General features: G+C 29.5%; 1 protein-coding gene across 1 annotated transcript; it reads right to left on the reverse strand.

Moving 5' to 3' along the window:
• Positions 1-275: 275 nt before the first annotated feature.
• On the reverse strand, positions 276-3,447 carry LOC130970314 (expansin-A12). The gene is made up of 3 exons (XM_057896366.1): positions 3,274-3,447; positions 1,665-1,974; positions 276-726 (listed from the first exon to the last, which is right to left on the reverse strand). Exons 1-3 carry the CDS (start codon positions 3,428-3,430, stop codon positions 411-413), a joined length of 783 nt encoding a protein of 260 aa, XP_057752349.1. The 5' UTR covers positions 3,431-3,447; the 3' UTR covers positions 276-410.
• Positions 3,448-16,956: the final 13,509 nt, after the last annotated feature.

Raw genomic sequence — 16,956 nt, forward strand, 5'->3', positions numbered from 1 at the left:
AATTCTAAATGCCTACTTTTTCATTGGACTATTCAATGCACCATTCACTCTCAATTATTTGTTGCTTCTAGTGTAACAATTCTTGTCTCTCTGAACTAATATTTCGTTATTCCATATATGTAAATAAAATAATAAAAGTTTAACATACACATCATATCACATTAGGAGCATTAAAAAATATAAAATTGGAACATATATATGGTTTTCTCCATTATTGAATAAATAATCCGAAATAATAATACATACATTTTTGCAAGGAAATTTTGAAAGAATAAGTAAAGAACGCAAATTATATTATAAATTATAAATATTATTATAAATATAATTAAGGTCCACTCCAGCCTTTTAAAAATGGCATGGTTGTGGACATGTGAATTCGATGGCTCTCCCTTTCCAGCTAGTGATAAGATTCAAGAGAACTGGTTTCTTGATGAAAACGTCTGTCCAAACCTCCAACTAGAAGGAACAACATTGAGGAACAGCAGTGTCTTCCCATCTGCCAATGTAAGCTTGAATGAGAGCCTCTGGTTCCGGAGATCCACACTGCTTTGCCAGTTGGCTCCCCAGTTGCGGTGCATGGGCAGCCAAGACGAGCGGCCTCTCGATCCTTTGATCGAGACGGCCTTCACGTCCCCGCTGCCTCCCACGTTGGATATCATCACCATGTTGAAATTGGATTGCCCCCTCAACGTGAATCTCACTCCACCTCTTCTTTTGCATGGCACCCTATTTTCATGTGATGTACGGACATGCATGAAATAGAGATTAACTATATAGCTCGTAGACATTAGGGCACTAATTAAGATCGTATTAGCTTAGTATTGCTCTAGATATATTATTATCAATGAAAAGGTCACTTTTCGAAATTAAAATAAAATATAATAAATGGAATTTATGAAATTTATTTAAATGTACATACTTTTTATTTTTAGTTAGATTTAAGTTTATGGAATATTAATTTTGTAATATAGTATTAGTACTTGACCAAAAAGTGTGAAATAACATATTAGATATATAATTTTTTATATATTTCTACTGAACAATTTAAATTTTTAAAATAAATTTTTAGATATATATGTTGTTAGACTATTATATTAAAAAAACTAAATTAAAAATATTAAATTGATAGCTAAATATAATAAAAAAAAAATACATTATAATGGTCCTTAATATTTCTCAAATTTTATATATCCACAACTAATGTTTCAAGTAAATCTACAAATGCCATTATTAGGCTCATTTTTTTTGATATGGCAGTAGCGTGTGTGTTGTGTATGGATGTGGAGAATATAAGTGCTAAATATGAATGTGGGATAATTTGTTTTGAAACAATAGAAAGAGAAATCGGACTATCCGATTTTTTTGTTAAAAAAATTGCCTTCTAATCGGACAGTCTGAATTGTGTGGGAGAAAAAATTTGAATTTTGGCTAAACTAATCGGACCGTCCGATTTGTACATTTTAAACTTTTTTAATTATTTAAACACAAATCGAACGGTCCAATTTTTATTCCTGATATTACAATTGCATAAAATACCATACACTTTATAACTGCGTCCTACATTATTTTTCTCTCCATATCTATAAAAAATGTGCCATTATTAAGCCCTGCCTCGTCCACCCTTTATCGTTTTTTTATTATTATTTTAATTTAATTATTGTTACCTTGTATAGAGAACGGGAACAATGCCTTCACTGCCTTGTCTTGCAATGCGAAAGAAAGACGGAGCGGACATATCAAAGTGATGGTGAGGTGGATCACACCACCCTCCCTGGTTGTTCGGAGGGCAAAAATTGGTGGCAGTTACGGTGACACTTCGTCGCCGGAGGCACCATTTTGGGTCGACCTGGTAGTCGCAAATCACTTGGTAGCATGCTCCACAAGCCTCACCACCTCTGAAGAGCATGGTGCTCACTGCCGCAGTGTTCACACCAAACCCAGCATGAAAGGTGTTGTCATAACCACAAGCTCCCCCTTCAAATGCAATAAATAAGCTTCAATGCTAATTGAATTCAATAAAATATCATGAACAACAATATTGCTTCTCAATTCTCATGGTAAAATATAATAATAAAGAAGGAAGAAAAGGCAGATATCTTTTGTTTTGGTATCTTAAATATTTACATCCCTTGTTAACTGTCAACAGTATTTTTCACTATACACTGAGCATACATCTTTTCTTTTTTGTTTTCATCCCCCCCATCCCCCTTTTCTTCATCTTTGGGTGATATTCTAGTGTAATTGGATTTATTTTTTCGGTTTAATTACTATTATATATGAAAACAACAAAAAGTTCGGTATGATAGATAATTACTTGTTTTCTAATAATTAACTTTGTTACTTAATTAAAAATCACCTAAAACTTAAATTGAATAAGCATAAAATAATTAGATCTCACTTTTTTTAATACAAAAGAGTGCTTATTCAAAAAAAAATTAAATTATTAGATAAAAATATATAAATACACATATACATATAAATAGATATATATCTTATACACTCATGCAATAAGGTCATTTTTTGTTTGCGTAAATTATATATATATATATATATATATATATATATATATATATTACTTGTATTATGTTAAAATCTTTATTTTACAAAATTAATAAGAATCGAATTCTAAAATTTTATGATATAAAAATTATTTGTTTTACAAGCTTAAGTTATTAGATAAAAACACAGTTATATTTAATATATATTTTTTATTTTCTAAAGTCATAATATTTGTAATAAAAAAGTAAATAAATGTTTTGATTAAAATAGAAAAATCAAAATTTTACATAAAATTTAAAAAATAAATTAAATTTGTAAAACATAAAATTTTAATAAAATTTAAATCGTCAAATCATTAGACTTAATATAAATTTCGTAAAATTAATTAATTCATTTAAAATCGTAATACTCAAAAATTTTAAAAGTTAAATAGAAATTCTATCTGCTATTGTTTATATCTTGTTTTGCTCACTTATCAGACTGCAAGAATAGGTTAGATCAACTCACAAGAATAACGTCTATAGAAGGATTTTTCTATATATTTGATGAGCACTACGCCCGAAATATTGCAACTCACAAGAATAACGTCTATACAAGGATTTTTCTATATTTGGTGAGCACTATGCCCGAAATATTTATCATGTAGGTATATATAACGAGAAATACTATATAATTAATTAACTGTTAATAAAAAATAATAAATTTTAATTATCCTCTAATATTCCATGTATATAATTTATGACACTATGTAGCGTGTGTTAAAAAGAAACATACCGAGGCTGATGGGACTTTGATTGGCCCCATAGAAAGTTGCATGAGCTTTAAGCCAAGATTTAGCTTCAACAGAGACACTAACACTTACTCCGATAAGAACCATACAGAGATTCCAAACGAAACATGATGAAATCATAATAAGAGGCGCCATTTTCATTTTCACTAGACAAACTGCTTTTCTTGCTGATTCGCTTTTTTTTTTTTTTTATTACCACCTCAAAACAGAAGATACTAAGTATGGTGTTATGGATATAATCCTTGGAGAAAGTGCCCCCGGTTTTATAAGATTTGAAAACGCGGTTGTCGGTGATTATATATAAAATTAATTGGATCTGATATTTAACTAAACTTTGATGGAATATCGAGGAATTATGATGAAGGAATTGAAAACGCGTTTTTCCTTTGTACATTCTGTGAAGTACGGAAGACATGTACGGCTGGCTGGACTGCTGAATTTCCGGACAAGATGATATGCAAGCACATGCAATGGCTTCTTGCCACCGCAAAGTTTTCAATACCCTCCTCTTCTAACTAAAATCAACGAACAAATTTATAGTAAAACTAATATTTTTATCCGTAACAATATTACGAGAATATAAATTTTTTAAATTATAGTCTATTTTATTTTAAGAGTATAGATTATGCATGGTATAAAAAATTTATAAAATTAAATTATTTTTACAAAAGAAAATCGTAAGTTGATAAAAGTCTCTGACTAAGAAGATCAAAATTTTTGTAAATAAAAAATTAAATAACAAAATTTTCGATTATTATTTTTATATAAAAAATTTAATTTTTTATTTGAATTATATTATTTTGTTAATTTATTTTCCGTAAAATAAAAAGGTAAAAAAAAGAAAATGAAAAAAAAGAGAGAGAAAGATAAAGATGAATAATGAGAATAAAAATGAGAGTTTGTTAATTTTGGAAGAAAAAATTTTATTTTGATTGTCATAAAAAAATATCGAAAGATATATTTTAATTTGTCAAATTAATAATATAAAATATAAATTATATATAGAGTGAAAATGGTCGAGAGAAATAGAAAAATGGAGAGAGGTAGATGAGAGAATTTAGGAATGAAGTTTATTAATTTTGGAGAAAAATATTTTTTTTCAATTTTAATAAGAGAGTGTTATGTGACACATTTGATTATTAAATTAGATAGTAATATATGATACATAATATAGGTATATTTCAATTTTAACTTTAATTTTAATGCAATTAAAGAATGTCATGTTACACATTTTAATTGTCAAATTAATAATTAGTCATCGATATTGATAATGATATATAAAATAGATAGAGTAGTTGAAGGAATGAGAGAGATAGAGAAAGGAAGAAGGAGGAGGGGAGAACTCTTTAATTTTGGAGGGAAAGATTTGATTTCAATTGCAATCAGAGAGTGACATGTGACACATTTTGGTTGTAAAATTAGTATGGAAGAGGAAAGAATTCTCCTTAATTTTGGAGGAAAAGACTTAATTTCAATTACAATGAGGAAATGACATGTTGTATATTTTGGTTGTAAAATTAGTAAGTAGAGGAGAATTCTTTAATTTTGGAGGAAAAAATTTGATTCCAATTGTAACGAAAAAATGACATGTGATACATTTTGTTTATAAAATCAGAAATATATAATAAATAAAGATTTACGTCTAATTATCTTTATATAAAATTAATAGTTAAAAATTATTATATAATAATTTAATTAAACGTATTAAATTATTCTAATGATTCTCAAATATTAACTTCACATGATGACATACAAATTTTCGCTTTATCATAAGATAACTAGTGAACATAGCATTATTATATTATTATATTTGAATTTGTAAACGAAAAAAGGTAGAAAAATAATATTTATAAATAATAATTAAATTTTTATAATATATAAAATTTATATTTTTAAATATAATAAATCTTTTAAAATATATAGCTTTTTTTAATATATATCACTTATCAAAAATAACAAATTCACTTGATTAAGTATTAAAATTACTGATTTTATTTTCAGTCAATTAGTAAAGTAATAATAATAAAAACAATTCAAACTAACTTATCATCTGAATAAATTATGTTCAACACTTTTAAGGAGAGAAAAAAGAGATTTTAGATGTTAGATATACTGATGATAAATTTATAAAACTCATATTTCAACTAAAATAAAAATATAGACATATATTTCTAAAAGTATAGTTAATTTTAAGTTAAAAATATGTTATACGTTCTTGAAAATTTCGCAATAAATTATATTCATAGTGTATCCCTTTTTCAAAATCAGTCAAGATTTTTCAATATATTCTCAAAGAAAAAATACATTAATAATGAAGGATATATATATATATATATATATATATATATATATATATATATATATGAGAATGAATTATCAATTCGATTTTTGTCTATTTTTAAAAATAATAACGTGATTCAGTAAAATAAAAATGATCCATTTTGATTTCTGTCCTCTAATTCAGTCACACAACATGATTTTTGTGCATTATTTTTCAGTAAGAATTGATGAAAAACGCTGAGCTATCACGTTTAAAGCGTGGCCTATTACATGAGCTGGTTGATGTGTTCATTTAGTGTCTAATTGGACAAGTTCAAATTAACAGGGACTAAATTGTCCAACTCCTTTACCTTAAAAATGACGTCGTTCACGCGGAAAGTAACGTCTCAGTTGCTTCTCAAACGTCGTGTTTTCATAAAATCCCATCAACAAACCTTCACATTTACAAGAAAACGTAATAAAGACATGAGCAGTACTAAGGAGCATGTTTCGAGTTCCATTGGTGGAAGTGGAAGAAAAGCTTTTAAAGAAGAAGGAAGAAGTGCTATAGGCGTATCTATAGGAAGTGTTGATGGGACGAAGAAGAAGAAGATGTTCATTGCTCCACGATGCCATTGTGAGGCACATGCAATACTATTTCTCTCTTCAACAAAACTAAACCCTAACAGGTTATTTTATGGATGTCTATATTTAAGATAATTTCAAATTTAATTTAAGAAGATGTCACAAGGAGTTAAAATCAAAGAAACTTAAATTAAATTTGAAATTACCCCCCTCTCTCTCTCTCAGCGTGTTTCCCTTTCTTCTGGGGAAAGGCTGATCCTTGGATTATATACTTGGACCTTGGGCCCAATATGGGTCTGGTCCAACCGATTTGGTCCGTTCGACTTAATCTGGGTCAAATTCTTTAAAATTAGTGTCAAAATTTCTATTTTAATTTTCTCTACTCCATTAAACTATACAATTTAATTTTTTAATTTCTTTAATTAATAATTAATTTATTAGTTAATTATTTAGTAATTACTCGAAATTTACATGGGAGAGGCTTTAAAACAGGACAAATTAAACCCATAGATCGATATGTCCAGATTTTGAAAAAGTTAGGGACTTAAATGTATTTTCAAATATTCAAAAATATAAATGTCCGCGAGCTAAAAAGTCAAGGACGTATTTGTCTTTTTCTCTAGTATTAAATATATTTTTTAATTTAAGTTATTTAAATATGAATTTAAATATATACTTAAATTTTAATTCAAATATATTTTGAATTTAAATATAATTTGAATTTAAATATATATTAAACATATTTTGAATTTAAATATATATAATTTTGAATTTAAATATATTTTAATTTAAATATATATATTTAAATCTGAAAATATTTTTAGTTGTGAATTTAAATATATTTTAAATTTAAATATATATTTAAAATTCAAATATTTTTTAATTTAAAAATATATTTAAATCTGAACTTAAATATATTTAAATTTTATTTAAATATATTTTTAACTTAAATATATATTTAAACATGAAATATTTTTAATTGTGAATTTAAATATGTTTTGAATTTAGATATATATTTAATTCTGAATTTAAATATAGTTTATATAATATACATTTATGTAATATATTAAATGTGTTTTATAGAAAATATTATGTAGTAAGTACGTCGTAGAGGTTACAGAAATAATTTTTTAAATATGTTTTGAATATATTAAATTTTAATAACTAGGCAATAGGGAATTGAAAAATTTAATCTATAAAATAGTTTAAATATATTTTTTAATGTTAGGAATATATTAAATAAAAGTTATATAATATAAATTTTTTTTAGAAAAAAATAAAGAAGATGATTCATGACATTATGCGTCTTAAAAATTACATTATTAAATACTTTGAGTATCACCGTATGTAATTATTTTTTTATATTTGTTCATTTATTATTATTATTAGGGTTCTCCATCTAATTTTCGATTTAGAATCGTTCTAAACGTTTTTCGTATTAAAATCGTTTTTTTATTTAAATTTTTAATTTTATTCCTAAACTACCCCTACTTTAAAAAAAATTATAAAATTTAAAAAAATAAAAAATAAAACAACGCGTTTGGGGGGGAGGGAAAGCGGAGACGGGGCGGGGGTGGGGGGAAAGCGGAGACGGGGCGGGGGTGGGGGGAAGGGGGAGACGGGGTGGAGGTGGGGGAAAGGGGAAAGGGGAGGGTATTTTTGTCCAAAAAAATAAAAAAATGATTTTAATAAGAAAAAAAAACGTTAAGAACGATTCTAAATCGAAAATTAGATGAGGGACGGTTTCGATTTTTCAACCTCAATTTTAGGGACTTACCCCCTTATTATTATTATTATTATTATTATTATTATTATTATTATTATTATTATTATTATTATTATTAAATTTGTTTTAGAGTTTAAGAAATTTGGAATCAAGATATCCTCAAGATGCGTACGTTTCCCGAGTTGAAATCTGAGTTATAGGATAGTGGATTCTATCACGTATCTTAAATTGGGAGATTTACTTTACACAACGCGCTTATGAATGTCTTGATTGAACGGTGGCATCCAGAAATCCATATGTTTCACCTTTCACAGGTGAATGCATGATTACCTTGGAAGATGTTATAATGATATTTGGACTCGCAAAATATAGTATACCGATATCAGAATTTACAGATAACAGTACTACTAGCCTCAAAAATAAATTTATGGTACAATATTTGACGCTATACCTACTGCAATTGATCACAAAGGAAGTGGTGTCAACTTGCAGGGCCCTACACCTTAAAGCGGCGCATGCAGTTGGATACTGCACTTGGCAGATAGGTGTATGTAAAAATTCATATATTGTTGTTGTTTGGGACAATTTTTTTTGTGTCAAGTTAGAATTGACAATCTACTGGAAGTTATTGTCTCTGCTGCGAAATTTTGCTGAGATTTAGGACTTTTAGTTGGGATTTCACTTGCTTGGCACATTTGTATAGGATATTATATCGAGTATCACGTTATGATTGTAAAGATGTGAATGGTCCATTGACACTATTTTGTGTATGGGCTTAGGAACGGTTACCGTTCCTAGCACCAATACAGTCGCAGCAAAACTTTCCGCTTGCGTGCAGGTAAAATTACTTAATATAGTATGTTATATATATATATATATATAATTTAATATGTATTGTTTAAAGATATTATTTAAATATATTAGTTCGAAATAATAGGGTTTTATTTTATTTCAACTAGATTGATTGGCGCTCGCAATTTCATAGATACAAAAAATAGACTATCTCTCAATTTATTTTATTATTGTGTATTGTTTTGTATTTATATTTATACATTTGTTTTGTTATGTTTTTATAGTTTGTATGAAACTCATACAGCCAATGATTGTATAAAAAATATTGTAGTTCCAAATGACTTCTTGCAGCATCGTTTAATATAGAGAACAACCATGCTACTGATATCATTTGAGTGCATTAAATAACATGCATTAGATAAGATGAAGAGGCAGTTCAGTTTGCAGCAGAAGTTCTTGGAAAAGTTGCTAGTCTTGCAGAAGCTTACAACGTGGTCTTGACTAGACGAAAGAACAAAGATTGGAGACTTGAGCATTCTGTATTCATTATGAGATGGACAAATTGTTTGACCTCCGTTCTGGTTGGTAATCCTATATTGCACTACCAAGCATCTGAAGGGTATATGCAATGACATAATGAGGCATATGAGGCTCACTTGCGATTGATTGGTTATATTCCATAGCCACAGCCATAACCATAGCCACAACTACAAACACAGTCCATCATGCACCCATATCAGTACCATTACACACAACCATACACTGAGCCTGGAGCCTCATTCTTCAGTCAGTTATTCCACGACTCACATTCATTACACGTGCTGCCCTACTAAGCATATTATCAACTCTCTATGTCATAGTAGGGGAACATAGCTGAGCAATCTTCAAATCATCAATTGTATCGGTGGGTACCTGAAACAAACACGTTGCAATGGGTAAATGAGTTATTGTTGGACCCTCACTTGCAAGTGCAGCAATCCGAGCTGCAACCTCCTGAATTTAACGAGAAGGTGCCACAGTCTAGTCGGCGATTGCCTTAAATTGCTCAGAGTCGGTCGTCTGTGGATTCGAGACCATAACGTCATAGTCCCTTTTCACACTCTGGAGCTAGAAGATCTATTGACTCAATACAGAGTGATTTGATCCTAAGTGTCGCTAGAGGTATTGGTCGTAGTGATGTTGTTGCTTTCCCTCAAGTGCAAGCGCTAACGACTGAGGCTGATAATGATGGCAAGTACGATAGTGACGATGATAGCGATGGTGATGACGATGCAGGTAATAATGTATTTACTATTGTGGTTGTTGATGTCATATAGGTGGTGCGAAAGGTGCAGAAAATGCGAAAGGTGCGGATAGGGCGAAAGGTGCAGAAAGTTCACATACTCCTGATATTCATGGAAAGGGATATAACTTGAATATTGTAGAAGCTCAAGTAGATATACCCTTTCCACAATAAAGAAGACCGTTAAAACATGTATTAAATTTGTGAAAAAGACATTTAGCAAGTAGTTTTTATAATTATTGTTCATCTATTATTATAAGATTGCTATTGTATTTTTTTTATAAATTTTCATCATTTCATATCAAAATCGAGTACTCAAGTAATTCATATAGTAGTATTTAATTCAATTCATGAAGTAATATTTAATTCAATTCATAATGTAGTACATAATCCAATACAACTAATAAGTAAACACCAAATTTACTAAGAATTAGGTGTAGAGGCACTAGCACTTGACTCGGCACAATGAGGGCATATCCATTTTATTCAAGATGCGAGTTATTTTGGGACACCCTTTGGACACCTGCTTTAAGTGCGAATTAGGTATGTCCGTATATATCTTGGTCCTTGATACATCAGCCATGTTGCTAGATTTTTTAATGGCTTAAACCATGCTCTATACACCATTTTATCTCATCCATCCTATATATCTCGTGAACATATTGTTGTCAATCAAGTCGTTTGTTCGGACAACACGCAAAGATATGGCGACAAGGAACTTGATCTGTCTAACTCACCATAATCACAATGCCGTTGACCAAGATTCACCGCATATTCCATACCACTGAGCATCTTGCACACCTCAAAGACCTCATTCTGCCTATCAAATAAATTAACTTGAATGTTTTCCACTGCTTACAGATTTAATTAAAGTTTGTTGGTGGCATATTCAGAGAATACATGTCCTGCATTCCTATGAGCCTTAGCCACAACCCTTTTCCTAGTGAATAACTTATTTAGTCTGTACAAAGTTGCGTTGACAAGTGATGTGATAAGAAAATTTTGCACTCCCTTCAATACTCCATTGATATACTCTACTAGGTTTGTGGTTATATGAACTCAGTGACATCCATTATCAAATGCCAAAGCATATTGCTGTCGCAGGATTCAATCGAGTCACTGAGTGTAAATCTCGTCACGCTCACTCTCCAAAATACCCAGGTTAATATCCTAATATCCTAGACCACCTCATCCCCTTAGTATGCTGGTGCAATTTTAATCTCGACTACTGTTGATGGATCTTTTTGTACCATTGTTTCAAACCATGACAACAAAGCTTCATAAAAAGCTTCCCAACCAAAAAAAATTTTTGCAATTGCCTTTCACTTAGCGAGCCATGCTTTGCGATAACTTGTCGTATAATTGAATTTTGACTGCACTTCAGCAATAACAGATTTCACCTTCAAAGACATATCAATTTCAACCAATGACTTTATCACCTCTACAATCATGTATGAGTTTAGCTTGACATGATCATGATAAATTATAGTTATGGTGCATGTGTGATTACCATTGTACTGTCTTATAGCCCAATAAAACTTTTTCTTAATAAGACTATCCCTGATAAGCTAATCGCAACTTGTTCCGTATTGTACATACTTAGCATAAAACATGGCAGGCTCAGATTCACACATCCGGTAATCCACACCCTAACGATGGTATAGTCTTTAATTGTTGCAATAAGAGTCTCTCTAGAATTGAACTCTATGTCGACGACAAATTCACCTCCATAACAACAACAGGATTTACACCAATAATAATAAGAAATAATTCTGACTATTACTATATGATTCAATAATAATAAAAAAAAGACTACTTACTTGAATTGACATACTCAACTATTATATCATCTTCACCAACTTCTTCAGTTGGACCAACAATATGATAAGTGCTCTCAAATTCCTCTTCGCTTTTAGTGTTATAAACTGTCCAATCGATGTTAGGCTCCGGTAAATCAACCTCAACTAATTCTTCAAACTCAACATATAACTTGATAACGGACACTTGTGCCCATGTTTGTTGGTAGATAAAAAATATTCCTTGCATATTTGCTTCGTCTACCACATACATTATTTAAAATTGAACGAAACTACCAAATACTAACATAGGCTATCTATAAGAATATAATATTTGTAACTCTGATATCTTTAATAATTGATTATCAACACATTGACAAAATATACTCTTAAATTTCTCATATGTTATTGCAAAAGAAATAACATCACATAAATAAAACATACAAAATTCACATCCTCATATGTTTGGAAAAATATTTAACCATTATAATATATTTTTAAACTAATACCTTTCTCTATTTTTATACTTACACTCAAAAAAATAAAATATTCTCACACTCCCAATCAATCTAAGAGATCCATTTCTCCTTTTATAATATTCTAGTTATATCTTTTTAATAAAAAATTACAATATATTTCTGTGTATTATTAATACTCCTTTCGTATATTGTAACTTTAATATTAAAATAATACAATACATCCTTCGCATATTATATTTATAAATATTTAAAAAAATAATCCGTCTTCCTGACACAACAAAAAATATCGTTAAAATCGACGGCTAGCCGTCGATAATATTAAAATTTGACGGCAAAATGGACGGTGATGGTGGTCGCTATTAAACTTGTCAATTTTTTAAAATTCTAATAAAATCGATGGCTTGCCTAACCGTCGATAATAATTTAATAAAAGCGACAATATTTCCGTCTATAATATGAGTTTGAGAATTTTCCCTTCTTACTAAAATCGACAACTTTGCCGTCGATATTATTATATAAAATCGACAACTTTTCTGTCGATATTTGTTTTAATAAAATCGACAATATTTCCGTTTATAATATGAGTTTGTGAATTTTACTTGATTAATAAAATCAACAACATTACCGTCGATTTAATTGGGCTATTTTAAATTTAAAAAGCGACAACAGTACCGTCGATTTTAATAGCTATATTTTTTTAATTTTTTTTATTTAAAAAATAGTAAACAATGCAAATAAACTTTTAAATATAGAAATAAAATGTATACAAAATATTAGATAACAACACAAATAAACTTTTAAATATAAAAATAAATAAATAAACTTTCATCCTAACTTGATTTAAGAAAGAATAATGATAAATCTCTGTCACTCTATTTCCTTTTAATAATCACCGTCCTATTTTGTGCAATGTGTTAATCCTTGTATAGCAATATCACAATGCTCTTTAACTTACGTTTTCTAAATTCTCTAACATAGTACAGGAATGTATGATTTGTTCATACTTCATAATTCATAAATTGTCATTCCAATCCAATCTATTATATGCTAAATAGTAGCTAAAGCGAGAAAAAAAAAAAGAAGCCCATACCGCAGGTGAAGGACCAGCTTCCACAGGATAGTGCAAATGTCACTAATGGCTCACACCATTACAGGCCAAATATGCTTCGTGCTTTTACCTCATTGTTTTTTCCCACTTTCGGGCATGTCTGTAACAAGCCAAGGTGAGAAAGTTATGGATTTAATTTCTATAGCATTGTCCTTTATATATCACATCAAAAAGCAGAAGAGAAGATATTAGATTAGTGCACTTACAAACTTCAGATGATATGGCAATCTCAATATAAAGTGTTCTATTTAGGCCTTGTTGATTTCTGAGAATGGCACTTCATGTATGATAAACTTCTCCAGTTCAAATACACATTATTTTAATCAGAAAATGTTTACATGGTAAATCAGAAGATAAAAACAAATTCCATATATATGAAATTAATATGGTGAACATTATATAGATTAATTCTCAACACTCCGATCGACACCACCATTAGTCATTTTAGCAATCACCTGAATTGAAAATTAATGGATTCAATTAAGTACAAGTAAGAGCAATGTGAAATTCCAATACATGTTATAGTTCATATGTAAGGTCACAAACCATTACAAAATAATGACATAAATTCAGATGAGTGTTCAATGCTCATACGAAAACACCATTCAAATCAGGCTTGCAAGTTGACTTGCACTAGTTCGCGAGCAAATACAATTTACTCATAATTTTTTAAACGAAAAAAAAGTGTTTGAATCGTTTCAACAAGTGAACAACAATCAATCCAGAGGTGTGCTTCAATTAGGGAAGAATGCGAAGAGCAGGATGAGTTAAACGATTTGTAATTATGTATGCACAGAGAAATGACAATTTCAACCAATGTCCTTACCCTTTGGCATTTCATATTGGAATACTTCCGCAACTTTTCATCCTGATCCATCGCATATTCTACTGAATATTATAAAATGTCAACATGCATCAGTTTTATCTTCTAACTCATTCATATTCAAAGAAAAATAAATGTTTGTAGAAAACAAAAGCTAGCATTCGCCCTTAACATTACTACAATGTATACAGATATAATCAATTTGACTTGACTGCCCTTTTATCATTGTTTTTCTATCAGCATATCAACACAAAAATAAATACCATTGTAATTCAAAATCAGAGATTTCTTCAAAACTCAGAACAAACGGGAAGATAGAAGTGCTCCAAGCAAGTGAAAAAGAAAAAAAAAAGCGCCTGCAAAAGTGCCACCAACACAGATTCCATTGATATCGGGGAAAAATCATTGGAAAACCAAAATGATTGCTCATGCATAACACACACAAGCCTCTAACTCAATTATACACAAATCAATCAAAAGCACAACATTATGCAGCTAAAAAAAGACACAATTTCAGCTACCATTTCCTATGCTCATTCTTTTATACTCAGTAAAATTGAGCTAATTCACAAAAATCGAAGTAGTGAAAATTACAAGAAAAAAAATCCACAATCTCTAATTTTTTCAGCAAGCAAAGCAATCAACAGAGAAATAACCAATCTTAAAAGCTCATGCATAGAAACAAAAAATTAGCACCAGAATCAAATTGAGGTAGAAATCAAGATCTTACCAATGAATAGCAGAAAGTAGAGAAGAGTAGTAACAAGGATGAAGATCTAACCTCAGGATAGGAAAAAAAACTAATACTAATATGAAGATCTAACAGCAAATCAGAATTTCATGATGAAAATAGTAGATACAAAAATTACAAAAATAAATATAATAATCAGAGAGAGACAGAGACAAACTTACAAGAAGCTGCGATGGTGACGGGCTCACAGCGACGGAGACCGGCAAAGATGTTGCAATGAGGAGTCTGTGGAAGAAGAAGAAGAAGCATTGTGTACAAACGCGGGGGACTTACATGCAGATTCACAAATCACAAGAAGAAGCAGCTCTGCTCTAAGGCGGAGGACGGCGGGTTTTCTCAGGAGTCGGAGAAGAAGAAGCTTTGCTCTCTGCGTTTCTCCATGACCGTGACTACTCTTAGGCGTTGGAGGAGAAGAAGAAGAGTCACTCTAGACTCTTATTTTCTGAAGTTTTGGAGTTAAATTTTGGGAAGATGAGTGAAACGTGCAAGGACGCGGGAAACAAACACGGGGAGGTTTTTGTTGATAAAAATTAACGGCTATTCTGTCGATTTTAATTAAAATAAAAATTAACATTTTATCATTCTATTTTATATAATAAATTTATACCATTCATTTAATTTAGAAAAAAAATTTCTATCATTTAAATTTATGGACGGCAAAAACTGTCGATATTTTAATTATTAATATAGACAATTAATTCGTCAATTTTTTTAAAAAAAATTTTTCACTCCTATTTCGTCGGTAATGTGACGGTAGAAAGAGTGTGTTAAAAATTGTTAAAATAATAGACGACATTGTCGTCGATTTTAATTTTTTTTTAGTCATTCCTTTTTCATTTTATCGACGATAATCCATCGAAAAATATCGACAAAAACTTAATCGTCGATTTTTGGTGTCGATAATTACACTATTTCTTGTAGTGTGATAAATTAAAAAAAAACTGTTATCGCAATCTGTTCGAGCAAATTCTACCGTTCTAAAATTTTGCAAAACAACGTAGCATCCAATATTAGAACACTACACCAATTTCTGCTCAGTATTTAAAATAGTGTTTAGAAGAGAGACAAAAACTGAAAGATTGAGATTGAGAGACAGAGATTGAGAGATTGAGATTGAAATAAGTCTCTGTATTAAATTTGGTGTAAAGTAAAAAATAGAAATTGAAATAAAAATAAAACTCTAATCTAATATGTTCAAAAAATAAAGTTAAAATTAATGAATTTTTTTTTTGTGACTGAAATAAATTAAATAAAGAAAAACAAAATAAAAAAAAACAAGAAACTGCCTAAATAGAAGGGCGGTCCTGTTTAAAACTACTCTTGAACTCCTCCCAAGGTGAAAGAAGCTCCACATGCGAAAGTTGTAACTTCATCGCCATCTTTGTCATAGTATCAGCCACCGTGTTTGCATCTCTCATAATCAAACGAAAGTCAACACGCCAATTCCAATGCATGATATCTCTTGTTTTGAGCACCAATGGATCAATAAACCCAAAACCATTTTGAGTAACAAGATTAAATACTTCCGCACAATCCGTCTCAATATTATAAGTATAAAATATTATTAAAATTTTAGTTTTTATTCTAAAAAATTTTAACTCCCTATTTTTTTTCTATTTTTTTAAAATACCAAAATATTAAAATTTTAAAAATAAAACCTAAGATTTTAAGACTAATCTTTTAGGGTGTGTTTGGGAAACCCGTTTGAAAGGAAGAATCACGTTTACATTTCTTGAAAGCTTCAACTTTTGGTTTGGCAAATTTTTTTCTCATGAACGCAGAAGTGATTTTGCTACCAAAACCACGTTTACAAGAAGCAACTATTTGTAGCTTCTGCGTTTTCTTAACTGACTTTTAGCCATAGATACTAACAATTTATTTATTTTTTACCAACTTTATCCTTTGTATATGTTATTGTATTAATTATAAAATTATTTATTTCCATTTATATGAATATATTTTCTATTATTATTATTTATTTTTTTCAACTATTATTTGACATTATACACTTTATAACTGTGATTTTTGTGTATTATGTTTGTTATTATTTTTTATAATATAATTTA

Source organism: Arachis stenosperma, chromosome 3 (genome assembly GCF_014773155.1).
Source record: "Arachis stenosperma cultivar V10309 chromosome 3, arast.V10309.gnm1.PFL2, whole genome shotgun sequence".
Taxonomy (NCBI): domain Eukaryota; kingdom Viridiplantae; phylum Streptophyta; class Magnoliopsida; order Fabales; family Fabaceae; genus Arachis; species Arachis stenosperma.